The sequence below is a fragment of the Dunckerocampus dactyliophorus genome, chromosome 1 (genome assembly GCF_027744805.1).
Source record: "Dunckerocampus dactyliophorus isolate RoL2022-P2 chromosome 1, RoL_Ddac_1.1, whole genome shotgun sequence".
Taxonomy (NCBI): Eukaryota; Metazoa; Chordata; class Actinopteri; order Syngnathiformes; family Syngnathidae; genus Dunckerocampus; species Dunckerocampus dactyliophorus.
In genome coordinates this window covers 38670378-38688694 of record NC_072819.1, presented here as the reverse complement: position 1 = coordinate 38688694, position 18317 = coordinate 38670378, and the positions used below count along the sequence as shown (strand labels likewise).

At 40.3% G+C, this 18317-nt stretch overlaps 1 protein-coding gene across 4 annotated transcripts; it reads right to left on the bottom strand.

The window, feature by feature from the left end:
* Window positions 1-280: 280 nt before the first annotated feature.
* ada (adenosine deaminase) lies at window positions 281-17822 on the bottom strand. 4 transcript variants are annotated; one of them, XM_054780573.1, is made up of 11 exons: window positions 17555-17822; window positions 13362-13423; window positions 12467-12589; window positions 10937-11080; window positions 10728-10843; window positions 8244-8368; window positions 6175-6246; window positions 5799-5900; window positions 5605-5672; window positions 4091-4220; window positions 281-1145 (listed from the first exon to the last, which is right to left on the bottom strand). In XM_054780573.1, exons 1-11 carry the CDS (start codon window positions 17558-17560, stop codon window positions 1041-1043), a joined length of 1053 nt encoding a protein of 350 aa, XP_054636548.1. In that variant the 5' UTR covers window positions 17561-17822; the 3' UTR covers window positions 281-1040. The 4 variants fall into 4 exon arrangements, with proteins under 4 accessions (XP_054636548.1, XP_054636546.1, XP_054636549.1 ...); XM_054780571.1 differs by lacking the exon at window positions 17555-17822 and adding an exon at window positions 14564-14892; XM_054780572.1 differs by lacking the exons at window positions 281-1145; window positions 17555-17822 and adding exons at window positions 1170-2543; window positions 14564-14894.
* Window positions 17823-18317: the final 495 nt, after the last annotated feature.

The window sequence follows — 18317 nt, the reverse complement described above, 5'->3', positions numbered from 1 at the left end:
CAGCACCTCCTTGGTGAGATGCCCCACTGACATAAATATTATTGAATGCAGCTTTTGTGTACATTGGGCGGCGACCTGAAACCAGCGTTTACATTTCGACCCAGCATGGTCCCCTGTGTTCCCTTGGTTCCACCACACACAAACAGAAGATGACAGCTGTTTATCTGCAAAACTGTGGAGGGTTCTCCTTTTTTGGCTCAATTCTTCTTGCAATGGACTGTCTGGCTGTGCTGCAATGACTTAATATTTCACAATGAAGACAAATGAAGCATCAAGAAAATAGGTTTCATCACAGCTTTATTCTGGTCAAAGGTGTGTTGTTTTAAATGTGGCAGTATAATAAATGGAAGTGCTTTTTATTATTGAAATTACTGAGCAAATGTTTTTAAATAAATATATAAACCACAAGAGATTGAGAGTTAATTGTGAAAAGTAAACCCACATCAATTGTTCGGGTGGCTCTATGACAGAAGTACGCTACCTAAAATTCAAATGTAAGACTTTTGGTTTTGAATAGTTGTACCTGATAAATCCTGCAGGATGGTAAAAAAAAAAAAGCACATACAGGCAAGTCTGACATTCGATCCCTTTCACTCCTCTTCACAGTGAATGATATCTCCTTTTTATTAAGTTCTTTGCTGCTTTCAATACCGCTTCACCATGTGATTTCCACCTTTGTTGAATACAGAACATTGTCCTTTTGGACTGGCAGAGTGTTCCTGTACAACTTCAAGATCTGAGTAATTGTACATCAAATGCATGCCTGACATGTTCATCGATATAAAAACAAGAATGCATGCATAGTTTTGAAGTACTGCATAACACTGTAGAAAAATCCGCACCTTTCCAAGCAGCAGATGGAAGTCCACATCCAAGTCCACAAATGGAGGTATGAACATTACTTGTAAATGACATGAGAGGTGATAGCAGTGATATAAAAGGCATTTTTGATATATCCCAGAAGCAGGCAAAAGAGTATCGAGACATTCTTTTGTGTCAGCTGTGGAGGTAAAGGTTACAGAGCAGCATCGTGTCAGGCTTCAAAAGGCGGTGCTCTGTATCATCCCATAGGCCTCGTACAGTTTGGCCAGCAGCTCCTTCTTTTCTGGCTCTGGCAAGAAGCAAGACTCAGCGGAACAGATGTTCTACAAAACAAGCCCACACGGGACACATTTAGGCAATTTTAGTTAGTAAAAATATCTTCACTGATCAATCACTCAGTTTACATGTAGGCCTTGACTCTCTGTGAAATCTCAGTTTACATGCGTGAGTTGCAAACCTTTTTTGTCCACCTAGTTAACACTAAGCGGCACTGATACTCCTAAGGTCCTAAAATGATCTACTTCTTACTATAAAACGGGACAGGAAAACATATACTCTGTAAATACACACACATACATACAGTACATACATATATATATACAGTATATATATATATATATATATATATATATATATATCTATCCATCCATTTTCTATACCGCTTCATCCTCATTAGGGTCGCGGGGGCATGCTGGAGCCTATCCCAGCTGACTTCGGGCAACAGGCGGGGTATATATATATATGTATATATGTATATATATATATATATATATATATATATATATATATATTAAGGCTGTCAAAGCGTTGATAACGTGTTAACGGAAGTTTCCTTCAACGCCACAATTTTTTTTTTTTTGACGCGCAACTTACATGTGCACATCCTGTTTGACCCTCGGCCAACACTGTAGTTTGAGGAAGTAGCGGTGACTGCGGAGCCACAAGCGGGAACCAATATGATGCAGAAATGGACAAAGAAAAGGGTATTTTGATTGGAAAATTGAGCTTCGAAGCCCCGGCAGATGGCTCTCGCAGCAAGACCAAAGTTATTTGTGTTTACTGGCGCAGTGATTTGAGTTATCACGGATGCCAGAGAAGCGAGAAGATACTTAAGCACTGCCGGTATTTTTTTTTTTGATTGTCATGTATACAGGGTGTCCCAAAAAATGTATACACTTGCTGCAACAGTCTGTCATGCCAAGTGTAACCTTGTTCAGCTGTAAATGATAATGACCGCTGGTGATTCGCAGTACTGAGTTTGTTTAACTCAATTGGCACTTAGTTGGACCAGTTTATCAGATGTTTTTTTCCGTCTCACTAGAGCAAGGCTGTTTACAGGTAATATGGAGCAGCAGCATCAAACAATACACACAAACCAATGGGTGAGTGTAATAAATATAACATACGCTATTAAACACTGTACAAAAGTGACATTTGTATACACTTCTCTACAGTGTATATTTAACAGTGTCCTTTTTTTCCTATCCAATGTGGCTTGAAACAGATTTTCCCAGTTCACACTCCTAATGTACAGTAGGAATCTTGTCCTACCTGACTACCCTCCACACTCAACAGACCTCACACCACCAGACTCTTTAAAAAAAAAATTAAAAATGATGGGATACCTAAAAGATAATGTCTACGCTATGAGATCTGCAACAATCTGCACGCGATTCCATTGCTTCGCGTTGCCAGCAGTGTCTGGAGCAGAAGGGACGTCACTTTGAGAAAAGGCAGGGACAAAAGAATAAAATTATTTTTGTAAATTCTGTTACATTTTGAAAATTGAACAAATTATAATAAACTAGTTTACAACTATTTAAAGTTTTTATGGGACACACTGTACGGTGGTATCTCGGCATGTGTCCCAACTAAAGAGTGTTTTTCTTGTTTTTTTTAGATGCAAGCCGTCTCTCGGCTGATTTTTTGCTTTGAACTGCGAGCTAAAATTTGGGTACGAGCTGCTAGTTAATGGCAGGCATAGCTGAGAACAGCTATTCGGGGGCTTGTGTCAATGACCATGGCCGCATATGCCGATCACATGATTTTTCACGGAAATCGGCTGATACTGATCGGTGGCTGATCGATAGGAGGATCCCTAGACATAAATCATCAAGGAACATAACACCAACGCCATTACAATCATAACTTCAACTGTGCTAACGCAAGTTCAGCAGTGGAAAACAAGTATTAATAATGTGTTTCCAAAACAATGCTGATCATATACAGCACATTATATCAATAAAAACGGTTGTCCGACATGAATGATTATTTTTCCTATGTACAGTATATACACTTATGACCCACCTTGTATACGTGTATGTACAGTGGTGTGAAAAATTGGACCTGTTTTTTTGGCAGGAATCTTAAAAAGGTCACTGACATGATTTATCAACTTTCCTTAATTATGTTATTTATTGTTTGCAATTGTGTTCTACATTGTTCGTTTTTTGAAAGCGAATGGTAAATTCACAAAAATGACATTTATAGTTCATGGCGCCAGCCATAACGAACTCGCTGTTGCAGCAAAGCGTCACAAATACACAATAAAAAAAGCTAAATAAACCCTTTACGCTCATTAAGAAGTCCATCTCCAGAGTCATTCACACTTACTATTCTGTGTTCTGAAGGCGACCAATCTTCATCTTCATGTCTAAAGGCTTAAGTCCACGTTCTGTAAGTTGTCTTTATTTCCAAATGTTTCTCCCTTCTTTTCTTCTCGAAAACTATTGACACCTGGCTCAAATCTTCGCTATAATCACTGTAAACACGCTCTGTCCCGTGTTTGTGAGACAGAGCGCTGTTTGTGTTGCTGAGAGGTGTTACTCGGCTGACGTCACTTCCGTACATGACTGTGTCAATGACAACGGTTGCGACAAGTTCGTCATAGGTGGAACCATGAACTACAAATGTAATTTTTGCAAATTTACCATTCACTTTCCAAAAATGTACAATGTACAATATAATTAGTAACAATATATAACATATTTAAGCAAAGTTGCAAAATCATGTCAGTGACCGTTTAAATTTCTGATGCTTAGATTTTGCCAAATGTTAGTTTGAACTTATTCAAGTTTAAAGGTTACATTTTAAATTCAACGTGTTTGTACTGAAACGTACATTTTTGTCCTTGGAAATAATGAGGTGTTGAACTGCTCACACTTAAATTGTAGTCCATTGTTTACATCCATACTGCCTCAGGCAAACGTTGCACTGAGAAGGTGGCAAATTGTGCCGTGAATGAAAACAGCTTTGCATTTGACCTCACCAGTCTCCTAAATTCCTCCTCAGTAAAGCCCATGTGCTCCTCTGCGATACTGTAGTCCAGGTTCAGGGTGGAGTTGAAGATCAACGGATCGTCAGTATTTAGGGAGTAGTTGGCTTTGTCCTTCCTGAAACTGCATGTCACAACAACAAATGAGCGCATATACTGCATATGGTTTCTTCACGTTATTTCAAAATTGTAAAATATTTGGCATCTTCTTCCGCTGTGTAACACATACGTAAACAAGATGGCCGCGACGTTCGGTCGCAGAAGAAGAGCGGCATTGCCACGAGCGTCTTCATCACATACACTCGAATGGACAGGCAACAGTGCAACGGGAGACAAATATGTCTAATTTATAGGTATAATTTTTTGAGAAGGCATTTTTATGATGTAAATTTTGAATGCATATTGTTTTGGGAAGCCAAACTCTCTACTTAAATGGCCCCAGCAACTAAGCGGAACTATGTTCCTCGTCACGGATCTGAGACCAGAACTGGACTCACGGGACCAATTGGAGAGGTAAGTCACTGTTGGTGTAGCACACTGCTGATGTCAACAAGCTTCATGTCAACAAATCCGAACTATCCCTTTTAGTTATGTCTTATTTATGCCTGATATGTCTTATTTTCTGTTATTAGGGCTGTCAAATGATTAACATTTTTAATCAGATTAATCATGGTTTTGTGAAAATATTCCATTCATAAGTAAGGCATCCTACTTTGCGGAAATTCACACAACCAATTAACTGTGATAAACGAGGGATTGCATTGCACGGTGATACTTCTACACAATCAATCGGAGGTGGCGTTCCACTCCCGCTTGCCATCAGAGCGGATACTTCATCTTTGTTGACCGCTTGTATTTAACTACCAAATAAATGCACAACACAAGAAACACTTCCTGTCTTTCACGTTTAATGTGAAACCCATACTCGCTAAATATAGCCACCGTGTCCAATGATCCCTGGTGCTTGTAAAGTTGGCGCTCAGCCAAATGTAACGAGCATAAATAGAACCGCTCTGTGATTACATTGTTTTGATCCGACAAATCTTAAGTAACTTTGATCAAATGTATAATTACTACAGCTTCCGGTTGGACATGAACACAGCGCCACAGCTGTTCAACTCCGATGGAAAAAACTGTCACACATCACTCGCTGACGCTGGAAACACCGAGGTAGGTTGGATTGCAAGATGTGCGTAAAGCACTTCATGTGCAGTTCCAATATGCCTTGCACACTGCCACTTCTACATTATATTACAGGTATTATCATTCATAGTAGTAGTTCAGTCAAATTGGCTTCTGGCTGCCCTGTTTTTGCGAGACATGTTTTCTCCAAAATAGAAATCTTGTCACATTTTAATCTCGCAAGATCTCGTCACACCTCTAACAGTATTAGGAGGATGTCATTAGTACTGACTTCCATGGCAAAAAACAATGTACCGTAATTGTGTTACTCCCAACACTGACTTTCATGCTCCCTTACTGTCAAACCAAATGAAAGAAAAGCTTACGTGATGACAGGATGCTGGGTGAAATCTGCAGTGCAGGCACCTGTTATCTTACTAGAGAGTGGACACAACTGAAACCAGAGAAGCAAAGGTAGGACAGTCCTCTTAGTCTCCACTGGAGGGCAGCGTATGGCTACATGGTTGTGTCATGCATGAGTGTGTGCTCTTGGCTTGGGAAATACATGACAACTCCTCACCTCAAAGTGCATATTTTGAGCTAATAGTTGTTTGTACAGCTCTTGGTCCTCCAGGGTCCTGTAACCATGGCCTACTCGTTCAGCCTTCAGCACATCTACAGCCTAAAAATATCAGACAGGGCCTATGAGAAGTCACAGAATCTTCTCCATCAGATACATGTCAGCAGAATGTGGCAATGTGGAGTGTGTATTTCTCTGTTCCCTGGTAGAACTGTGCACGTTCATCACTATACATACATATTACATCCATGTAAACGTCTCTACTTTGTACACTGCTGCATTGTTGAAAACATGGCCAAATACTTTTGTCACTATAGCGTGTCTTCATTAATGTGTCTTCCACCTCTGTCAGGAATGTCTCACATTATCGTCTTACCTCCTTCACCACAGAGGCCGGGCCCACCTCCCCTGCATGAACTGTACGGTGGATCCCACAACGTACTGCTTCCTGTTAACAAAAAAGTCAAATCCATGAGAGAATACGTCACACTTCTGCAAGCACAGGTCCTGTGCATTGTTGGCAAGAGGAGCTAAAACTAAACGTATATCCTGAGGTCAGCTGCTCGCTGTGAATGTCTGCACACTGACAACAGTTGTAATATTGTGCTGACTTAATAATCATCATAATCACCTCCTTTTGTCAAGGAGATCCAATGCTGGTTCAACTATTTCTTTGTGCTCCGATATCTGACAACCTGTTATAGGAGTTGAGAAACCAATTTTGAGCCAGTCAAGAACACGTCTGTCAACACAATTCAAATATTTTAAGCATAACCATCCATCGCAACCACAGCAAGCAGCACACAGGCTATACTCCTACTGTGTATACACGGTGTAATATACACTGACAAAATATCATTAGCACTTATTTAATGTTGGCCATCATTACATCAATCACATCACAGAATATTTACCACCTTAAACATGTTCTTGAGGAAACATAGCTCATTTTAAAAACTGTAATAAAACATTTTAAACACATTACCTTTTGACCAAACCTAAAGAACTATATTGAGTGGTCTCTGTTCTGTTAGTCTTCCTTGTAGATGATGTGTTTAAATACTTAATGCCTAAAAGTACATTTGCACAATAATGCACAGGCTGGTCAATTAGGCAATGTAGCACCCCCCCCCCCGACCCCCCCACCCCACCCCCGTTTCAGGGGGCACCATAAAATCGGGAATAAAAATCACCTTCAATAAAAAAAAATTACCATTTTTTTTTATTACAGTTACCACTATAAACTCTTAAATGAAAAAGCTCACATTGACTGAAATGTAAAGCCATGCCAATTAATATTACTACAGATGAAAAATACATTTTGTACATAGTTTTGCATACAGTTGTATATACTGTAGGTATTTTACATAGCTTTTGTAGATGGTTATTTGTTTTTGTATAAAATTATTGCATAGTGTAAATGTAGCTTATATGTAATATATAGTTACATATAATTTACAGAGTTATTGTGTGTCTGTGTAGGCTCTCAGTCGTACAGGAGTTGTCCATCGAGGAAAAGGCTTCTTGAGACGTCATCTGTACTTCTGTGTAGAAGGTGTCGGACGTTTCGCTCCTCATCCGAAGAGCTTCGTCAGCAAACTAATAAGTGCTGGTAGCTTAGGCCTTAAATACAGTAAGAGTGGGCACAGAAGTACAGATGACGTCTCAAGAAGCCTTTTCCTCGAGAGTTATTGTGTGTAACTGTGTGGCTATTTAAATTGTTTCATGTCGATTGTTGTATTTATAATTTATTACTATTATCATTTTTGTCACTTTTTTGCAGGATTTTTATTTTTCATGTATTTATATTGCAGTTCAAATGATTTGGTATTCATTTGTAATTTGTTAACATGTAATTTGGATGGCAGGTTATCCTAAAAATGAAAGAAAACAATGTCATTGCATTTCTTTTAAGCTTATGTAAATCACTGACGGAGGGGAGCGCCATATAAAATCTCACTAGGACGCCACAGTGGGCAGGGCTCTGATGTTTATTAATGACAGACGGGTTATTTGCCTATTCTGGCTTGTGATTAGTTTTACTGCGATTTCATTATCACAGTGAGATAACGTTACACATAGAATAAGCCTCCACCTTTGCACCTCCTCGATGAATCAGAGGTTCCCCTCAGCGTATTTGACAGGCAGGTCTGCGTGGTAACTGAAAATGTGTCATAGGGCAACAAGGTCAACACAAGCCTGCATTGATCAGAGGATGGACCAAGTTGAAGTGCAAACATGCTAAAGCTCAAGCCGACAGCTGTGCAACATGTAAATGTACTGCTGGCATGGTTGTATTGCCTACAATGAGGTGAACTTTACCAGAGATTACTGACATGAGGCCAGCCATGAAAACGTATCCTGCATGGCAACCAATAGCCTGCATATTTAAATATGTTGACGGCGCCGTATATTACGTCCATATTTCTTGAGGCAGATGCTCACCTCATAGGCCTTGCGGTGTCCTGCATAGGATTCACAGTTGAGTGATTCATCACCCGCCAGGTCGATGGCAACCACGCCCTCATGGCGAAACTTCTTACACAGCTCCACGACCTCTGCAGACCAGCCTGCAAGCATGAAACACATTTCACATCAGGTAGATCAGGATGCATTATCTCTTAATATGGACAGAAAAAGCATGCGTTAACTTTGAGACATTCTACTGTTGTGGGTTAGACGTCTCAAATGTTACCTTACGGCTGGTGGCTGTAGAATGATATAGAAGGATGACACCATTCCATTGATCTTGGTGGGGTTTTATTGCTACTAATTGCTGCAAACTCCACCCAACAAAAATAGGAACCCAACATTTTTGTATTATCAAAAACTCAAAGATCGAAAACTCTTCTATAAACAGTACACAAAAGACCTCTTTCTCTCAAATATTGTTGACAATTCTGTCTAAATCTGCATTACACTTCTCATTTGCCAAGAGAATCCATCCGCCTCACAGGTGAAGATGCTGATTAGACAGCATGATTATTGCACCGGTGTGCCTTCAGCTGGCCACAGAAAAGCTACTCCAAAATGTGCACTTTTACTTTATGCAATCAGCATGCCTATTGCACCCTCCCTCAGCACTTGCAGCATCTGTGCTATTGTGCTGTGTCATAAATGTGCACATTTTGGAATGGCCTTTTATTGTGGCCAGCCAAAGGCACACCTGTACAACAATCATGCTGTCTACTGAGCATCTTGACAGATTAAACAGATTTGTCAACAATATTTGCAAGTAATAGGCCTTTTGTGTACATAACAAAGGTTTGAAAGGTTTGAGTTCAACTCATGAAAGATGGGAGCAAAAACAAAAGTGTTGCGGTTCTGTTTTTGTTTTTTTGAGCGTATAAGCAAGTTGTCTAACCTTTAGATGATGTACAAATGCAGCTGAGGAAAATGCTAAAAACACTGCATACCCTATATTTACTATAACTCATGGTAACACAGGGGTGTCAAACTTTATCCACGAAGGGTTGCATCCTGAAAAATCAAAAGACGCACATTTTTATACATTTTTTTAAATTTTGTAAAAAGGCTAAGAAAAATGCTTTACTTCAAGGCAAAGCTTTGTGTTATTATTAGCTACTAGTATCAACATTCCAGCTTTCTGTCTTCACATTGTGCCTTTTTGCTCTATTTTTCACATTTTTGTTGTTTCAATTTATTTCGTCATTGCTGCAGACCAATAAAAAACAAATCGCGTGTGGCAAAGGGTCCCCGGGCCACACATTGGACACCTCTGGTGTAGTGGTTGTTGAATTGTGTTGCCCACACGTTATGCCCAAGTCTTGCCTATCTTATCATTGCTAACCACTGGCTGGTGGTATCGAGATACAAGAGCCAACAGTTGTTGTATACAATTTTCTACAACAAAGCAATGAAGGAATATATAATAAACACAATTTAAAATACTGCATTTATTATACAAATATTGCTCAAATCTGCAAAACGAAGTAAAAAAGGGATGACACCATACTGCACAGCATACCATATACAAAGTACAAGACCACAGGTCATCATGGAATGACACCGCTGCTTCGTATAATGACTAAACCAGACACTGAGGCGGAAGACACTAAAAAGGCAGATTTGGCTCTGCTGTTGGACAGGAAGCAGCTGCATGAACCAAGTAGAGTTCACATGTACTTATCGTATACGGTATGAACTATTGCTCATGTTTCCAGTTTTATGTTCATTTTTGCACAACAATAAACTTCTGTTGATTTTCTTGCGCCTTTTACATCTAAAACTGTTCCCACAGAGTTGGAAGCATAATATTTTCAACATGTCTTGGTCAGATGAATAACTAATTAATTCTATGCATCCAATTTTGTGGGAACCGTTTGAGGAGGCCATTGCAGGAGCCCTCACAGTTTTATAATCATCAGACAAATGGATCTGCAATTAGTTGCTAAGTCCCACGTGTGCTGCTGCAAAGACATTTTGCTCGATGTTTTTCAACCAGTCTTGCTCAAATTTTACAGATGCGATTGTCAGCCCTATAACGGTGTGGTCCCAATATGATGGTGAATCCGCTTAACACACTAAAGTCACAGTGTGGGTGTGTTGAAAAGCGCATTGAGCTATATGAGAAATTTCAGGTCAATCCGACTTATGCGGTCAAAATTGGGGGTTTAACAATAGTGTCAACCTATTTGTCAGAAAAAAATAGCGTAGGCAGCACGGTAAACGCGCACATTTTGCTACATTTTCACCCTTTTGTGTGCAGCAGTTCAGACGTAGATGAGTTGGCTTACACAAAAACATACATACAGTCGTGTATTTTGTCACTACATGGTGGTGTCCTCCTGAGCTGAGCAATAGTGTAAGTAACTTTTGAGCTGTGCGGTGCTAATCTAATCAGCACTGTCCAGTGCAGGAGATCTGTCAATGCGTTTTGGGCAGATAGAAGCATGAGCAGTTCATTACTTGGCATGTGGCGCATGCAGCATAGAATGGACCTGGCTTTGACATGGAAGGCCCTCTCCCCCTCGCTGAGGCCCTCGTTGACGAGTCGTACCACCTCATCTGGACTCACGTTGCCCCTGAAATAAAGAGCAATATTAAAAAAAAAACAAAAAAAAAACTTAGCTTTGATATCAACTTTGCAATAATGAGGTTTTGAAGTTAGGACATACTCTGCCTGGTTCCATTGGATGGGCTTCACTTTAGTGTTGGCTAGAAGATGTGGACTATATCTGACCTCCACGTAAATCACCCCTTCCTTCGCTTTGTCCTCCACAAACTCATAGGCTATCCTCTTTATGGCATCTCGGTCTCCACTGACAAAAAAGAACAACACAATAAAACGACTTTGCCCTTCGGTGCTGATAAACTTTATCTCACTGACTCAAAAAAAACATCTGCTACTGCTTTCGAAATGTAATGAGCCATTGAAGGTGTTCACCATGTGATAACACTGATGTTTGTTTGAACTCCTCCTCAGCATTTATCATTTGGTCGTGATGGTGATAGCTGCCATGTACATGTAGACGGTGACGCCCTCGTGGCAACAGTTGTTTACATTTACATATCAACTACATTACATTACATGCAATTCAAATACAAAATGTCAACATGTTCCTCGCACACATAATATGTTTTTTGTACTATTGCCTTTTTATTCCTGTTGGGGGCACATTAAGAATGTTTCATTTTAGTGCTGTTAGTGCGGATAGCATGCCAATCTATTAGTGGTATCATTAGTGATGCAAGTGGGAAGGCAAGGCCAAAGATTATAAAGAACAAGCCTTAGCCATGTCAGCTTACTTGACAGACGTATGTTTATTTATGAGGGGACACACAGCGTTTACACGATGTATGTTTACAATCTCATTTGTGTCGCATCACATGATGGGGAGCAAACGAGCTTCCAGCATTTCCACTGCATTCTCTCAATGCGGCTCCAAATGCACAACATCCACAAGCTCACACAGCATTTCCACATGAGCGATACCCAGCTAGCATGTTCCCTACATCCACACTGAGGCTCAGGAGCCTCAACACACAAGAGTCCATTCAACATGGCAACATCCCATTGTTGTGAGCTTTCACCGCTTGGTCTGAACATTTCAGCCCTGAGACGGAGTGATCCCACAGGGAAACGTCTTTGGTTGCCATGGTGATTGAATTAATTAGTTGCTGCAGGCCAAGGCTTGTGCTGTATGTAATTTGAAGTCAGCTCCCTTCCCACATCCCATAATCCTGCTGTATCCACAACATCCCTGTTGATAAAGGCATTATGCAGGCACATACACGACAACAATCTTCATGAATGAACTTTGACCCACCCTACGAACACTAAGGAGGTGGAGCCTGACTCTTGAACACACCAGTCTCACTCAAGGAATGCTGAGGAAACGCATCACGCTTCATCATGGAATACACTTTTGTTTTTGCTCCCATCTTTCATGAGCTAAACTTAAAGATCGAAAACTTTTTCCATGCACACAAATGGACTATTTCTCTCAAATATTATTCACAAATATGTCTAAATCTGCGCTAGTGGGCACTTTGCCCAGATAATCCATCCACCTGTGGCCTATCAAGATGCTGTTTACACAGCATGATGATTGCACAGGTGTGCCTTAGGCTGGCCACAATAAAAGGCCACTCAAAAATGTGCAGTCTCGTCATGAAATCAACAGAGGCACCACGTAACCACTTACGCAATGACGTGCATGTACTCTGCAAACTTTCCCAGGAACTCCGTAAGCGTTGCCGGCTTTTGGATTATAATAATCTGCCTCAGCTCCTCCACCGTGCTGACTGGCAGAGTGATGCCACGTCTCCTGCAAGGACAAGCAGACGGTATCGGTTTTTATCGGCTTTATTCACGTCCACAGGTCATTTTGTTTTGCAGCCAGATGATGGCATCCATGTAGCCACGTTATTACAATACAAAACTTTTAGAATATTCTCCAGCATGAAATCAGAAAGTTCAAAAAGTAAAAAAAAAAGCTCAAGTCTCCACCAATCAGGAGTTGAAAGAAAGTGCAATAACTATCATACATTTGGAGCCTCATTTCCACCTGGTATGTTTTTGAATGCTCACTGTTCAATACTTACCCATCACAAACCAACAGACAGCAACAGCAAAGTGCTACTTTTATTTTTAACATGTTGCAACAAGTGTGGTCTTACAAGTCCAGTTAAACCAGCAATGGATGCTAAATTATACGCGGCAGCAATATATTATTAATCATATGAAGACAGGAAGTGTAATACTGCAGAACAATTTCATTCTCACCACATTATTTCAGGGATTGTCTTTTAAGTTATTATTCGGTGTTTATTTCTACTTTTTCCCCTTTTGGATGTTATGGCACAATATTGCATGTGACAAAACAGGCAGAGGAAGCCAAAGTTCAGGTGGGGATGTTTCTTATCTACAACTCAAACCTTTTCCTTTCTGTTGCTGTACATGCAGCACTTTTCCGCACTTGCTTTTGGACCAATTTTTTTGAGATGTTACAGCGCATTATTCAAGATAAACACTTTTTGACTGGGAATTGTTATATGGAGAGTAAAGGAACTGAAGTGTTTCAGTAAAAACCCATTTACCTAGCAACATCAAGAATTGTTTCTACCCGGATGGCTCCATCAAGGTGGACATGGAGCTCAACCTGTGGACAAGAAAGAGATAATAAATAGAAATAAGCAGATATTAATAATAAATTGTAATCTTACTGTATATTCTATTGTCCCTTAGAGCAGTATTTTGATGGCTGACACACAGTAGAGGTGTAAGGAACAAGCAGTGAAAAGGTCGGGAGAGTAAGCTAGGAGTCGGGGAGGACAGGTGTCCTTCCTTTGTGCTGACAGCTGTGATTTATCACAACAGGTGACATGGACAGCCATCTAAGTTCACGCTCACACACACACTCTGGCCACTTTATTGGGTACACCTGCACAATCTACTGAGATCCAATACAAGAGATGTATCAAAAATATATCCCTTTACATTTATAATAATTCTCAGACAGGTATTCATTTAACGTTATCATTGTTGCGGAAGTTTGCGGTGACGTGCAACTGCGCTGCATAATGCCGTGAGCTGTTTCTATTATTTTGCCCCATGGTGTAGCCAAATTGAAATTTAAAAAAGCTCTTCATCCTTGCATCCTTGTCAGTGAAAGCTATGAGCCCATATTGTAACAGGATGACAACATGAAGGATGGATGATGACCCAAGGACAGTATTAGTCCCACACCAGCTAATTTATATTTAATGAGTTTAACTCTGCAATGGTGCCTCCAGCAGGTTTGTCATTTTACACTTGTCCACTCTCATAGTCAGGCAGCTGAGCATGCGCAGTTGACGCACTCCAAAGGGCACATGCACAATGAAAGCCTCGCTACTCGTAGGAAATAGAAGATATCACAATTTTTGTGTCATGATCAAATATAACCCCTATGAATAATACAACTTTAAGTGAATACATTCTATGAAAAACACGTTTCAAGCAAGACCATTGCCCCTAAAGAAGCTGAACAATGAAGTGCGTTTGTTAAAAGAAAAGTACATTTCAGACAAATGTCTTAAATGTTGTACTTTTCTTTAAACATAGACATATCTTAAATGTTATTACAACGAAACACCCGTATTTGCGGGTGCTTCGTTGTAATAACAATGAAAAACACACAGAGCATGTTATTTCATCTTCTGAACCATTTCAATCGTTTGGCATTAAAGGCAGGGAGAAAAAGCGCGCTTGTCTGGAAGAGCTCCGCGCTCAGACGTCATCATGGGCGAAGTTGACGTACCTTGGGCTTGTTGAACACGTCCTGCCGGGCACAGAGCTGTGACATGCTAGCGGGCTGTGACGCGGAGCAATGGAGGAGTGGAGCGCCGAGGCGCAATGCAGCGCGACTCGCTAATATAAGCATTCAGATGAGGCCAGACACGCCTCTATACAATACGGTACGGCACACGTACTGCTGCTGCAACGCACTGGTACACAAATACGAACGGAAATGTGCAACCCCTGCCCCTCTGGTCTGTGGAAGGAAGGATTAACTGTAGCGGCTTTGTGACGTCATACGATGAGGCCAATTACCGGGCTAGATAGGTGGGGGGCACGTGAGGGCAGTGTGCCACCAGATCTGGCAGACGAGTGTGCACTATTTTTTTTTTTATGTTACTTTTTTCCTCTCACCTTGTGAGTGTGAATTAACTGTGAAATTAGAAAACTGCATTTTGTTTTAATTGGCCCACTCAGCTAGCCATTTTTGGTTACCAGAACGTTCCCAAAACTTTGCACATTTGGATCTTAATGAGATTTTAAGTAGAGCTACAACACGCAAAAGCAAGAAGGGGGAGTCAGACAAAAAGCACTTTGAAAAAGCGATTTATTGAAAACAACAATTAAACTGAAATAGGCTGTTTATCAGCTGGTCAAAAGTAGAGCTACAGTACAATATGCAAAAGCAGGGAAGGGGCTGTAAGCCAGCACTGTGAGGAGACACAATGACTAAGTCATAAGCACACAACAAATGATTCATGAAGCTCTTCGCCACCATGCATCCAGTCTTACACGCTTTCAATTTTTTGGAGAGATCGTCCATATACAAAGTGAAAAGAGCAGGTGACAGTATTCCACCTTGTCGGACCCCATTAGTCACTCGGAAGGATGAAGATATACTCTTGCCTCGTCTAGTTTGAATGGTTTGATGTGTATACCAAAAGTGTACAATCCTTATCAAATATGGAGGAACCCCTCGCTCTTGTAGTTTGACAAACAATTTGCCATGATTTACTCGATCAAATGCTTTGGATGCATCCAGAAAACACATCAACATCATAGTGTTCTGTCTTCTATACTTGACTATTTCCTTCAGTGCATATACACACAAGTCTGTGCTGTGTTTATTTTTAAAACCAAATTGATTGTCAGTGGTTCTTATTTATTCTTGAAGCCTATCCAAAAGTATTCGTTCCGATACTTTGGATAGTACAATAGCCAGAGCAACTGGCCTGTAATTTTCAATGCTGGATATTTTGCCAGTTTTGTCTTTGACTACCGGCACTAATAAAATGGACAACATAGAATCAGGCAGTATGCCATGCATTAACAATCCAGAAAAACACATAAAGCAAGACTGAGATTCTATTGCTTGCTTATTTCACATGTTCTGTTATTTGGTCAAGGCCACATGCTTTTACTGCCAATTGCTTAGTGGCTTGATACACAATCAGGTCTGATAGCCACAGCATTATTGTAAGAGACATCACCAACATTTACTTCATCACTCTTAACACAGTTAAAAATATCCTGATAATGTTTTCTCCAAAGTTCAGCAATGTGTTCAACCCCCATTACCCCATCAATATTAGATGGCAGGCACATCTTACGGTTAATAATAACCTTAACTTCTTTCCAGAATTCATAGACATTATTTTTCTGAAGCTTTTTGGCCATAGAGTTCACCCTCATGGCTTGCTCATGTCTTAATAAACCGTGCAGCATATTCAAATCTAGCATTTGCATGCTTTATCTGTTCCCACTCCAGACCATGCCCAACCTTTCCGGAGAGAACCCAGTTTTTAAAAGCTTCTTTGGCCTCGACATAAAGTTTTTTGGCAGAATGATTTACTGCCCTTATTTAAGCAATTTTAAATTTTATCATACATGATAAAACATTCCGCTTTTGGTTCTTACAGTTAATGTCGCCACACAAAATAGGCTCGAGAGGTATATCAGTATTGCTTAGGCTCTTACCAGTCAGCCAATTGTAATGGCAGAAATTAGCTTCTGTAAGCCTTGACCAATCTAATTTCCCACTTTGCTCATGATTATCACAACTTGTCAGATCAGGTAAACTGTCAGCATTTAAAGTCATGGAGAAAGGTGTGTGGTCTGTTGTAACCAGATTATACAAAATCTCAACTTTCTCCAGACGATCATGGGCATCGGATGTACATAAACAGTCATCCAGCCAAGATGTTGTATGCCATGCTTCACTAGTATAGAGTACTTGTATGTATAGCTATCTACTGGCAGCAATACCTTGATAGAGAGAACAAACTTATTGTCTTGAAACATACACAGGATGTCAGCAATCTCGAGGAGCTTGTCAATCACAATGCATCCAGCTTTGTCCCCAGCACTCTGTCCGAGGCACGAGCCACGTGGGTTATACAGTATGACACAACTGTAATAGCCATGAGTCACAGTCATATCTACATTGCAGCAGATGCCACCATCTCAGGCACACGCACATTCCTTGCAGCAGCAAGTGGTTTTACATCCACTGGCCCTCGAGTAGCCTCGGGCTTATGCGCCTCATAGAAACCGCACACAAAAGCGCCTTCTGGCCAAAGCTGTGGCTCATACATTTCGCCCACCTCATTGCACTCAGCTGTTATTTTAAAGGAGCTGAACAGACTTTGTGCTGTGTCTATCTTTTGGCAGGTAACAGTATGTACTCCGTTGTAAACATTTTGTGGCTGTGACTGAGGCAGATTGTTCATAGTAAATGTTTCCTACCATAAAGTAAGGTGCACACATTTCTACATTATTTCATTCTTATATAGCCTACCTCAGAACACCTTTTTTTGTATTTAAAAAGGAACACATTTTTATAAACTGTGGCATTTATTGCCAAACAACAAACATCTCTGATAAATAACAGCTTACAACCAGCATTGTAACATTTATAAAAATAGAAAATGTATCAAATATAAGTATGAAATAATACATTTTATGACTAACGAATGTATAAACCTTATCAAGCATTATTTTAAGGTTTAAAAACCTCCATGTTTTGGCCTCGCTCTCCTCCTGTTGTCGATGGTCTCTCTCAGATTGCTTTGTAAGAAAGTCCAGAATGGCATTCTGTGTCACGGCGAGGCACGGTGGTAATGCCGGCGACACCCCCGGGATGCACAGATGATGACCAAGTGCAGGAAAAACGTATTTTCTAATTATGCTACGTAAAGTAACAACAAGGATCCAGCAACTGACTGGCATAAAGGCACAGAAAATGCACATAAAATGCTCAATGCACCAACGCAGGACTGACGCCAAAGGCTGAACTAAATAATCACACAGAAATGAGGAGCAGATGCGTTGCAACAAGAACGTAAAGGCGAAGGGAAAATGAACTAAACAGAACAGGAAGTAAATACAAAATAAGAGCATGAAACCAAAACTAATGCACAAAACGGTAAAATAACCAAACTGTCACGCAAGCATACATACAGGCCGTGACATTTTGTTGCATTTTACTTTTCCATACTGGATCGCAGCTTTTGAATGACCCTAGAGAGATGTGTGGTGTGGCAGAGGACTGACTTCAGTTGGCTCAGGATCTCTTGGAGGAATCACATGATTGATGGACTACAACTATTAATTCATTGTAAATACAGTAGTAATAGTAGTATAGTTATAGTGTGATTAAAAACAAATATAGAGTGATGGTAAAAAAAAAAAAACAGTGGCCGTGTGAGCTAGCTAGCGAGCGATTTTAAAATGCAACTTACAATTTACAGGCTAATGTGGTCGCTATCTAATCGTTG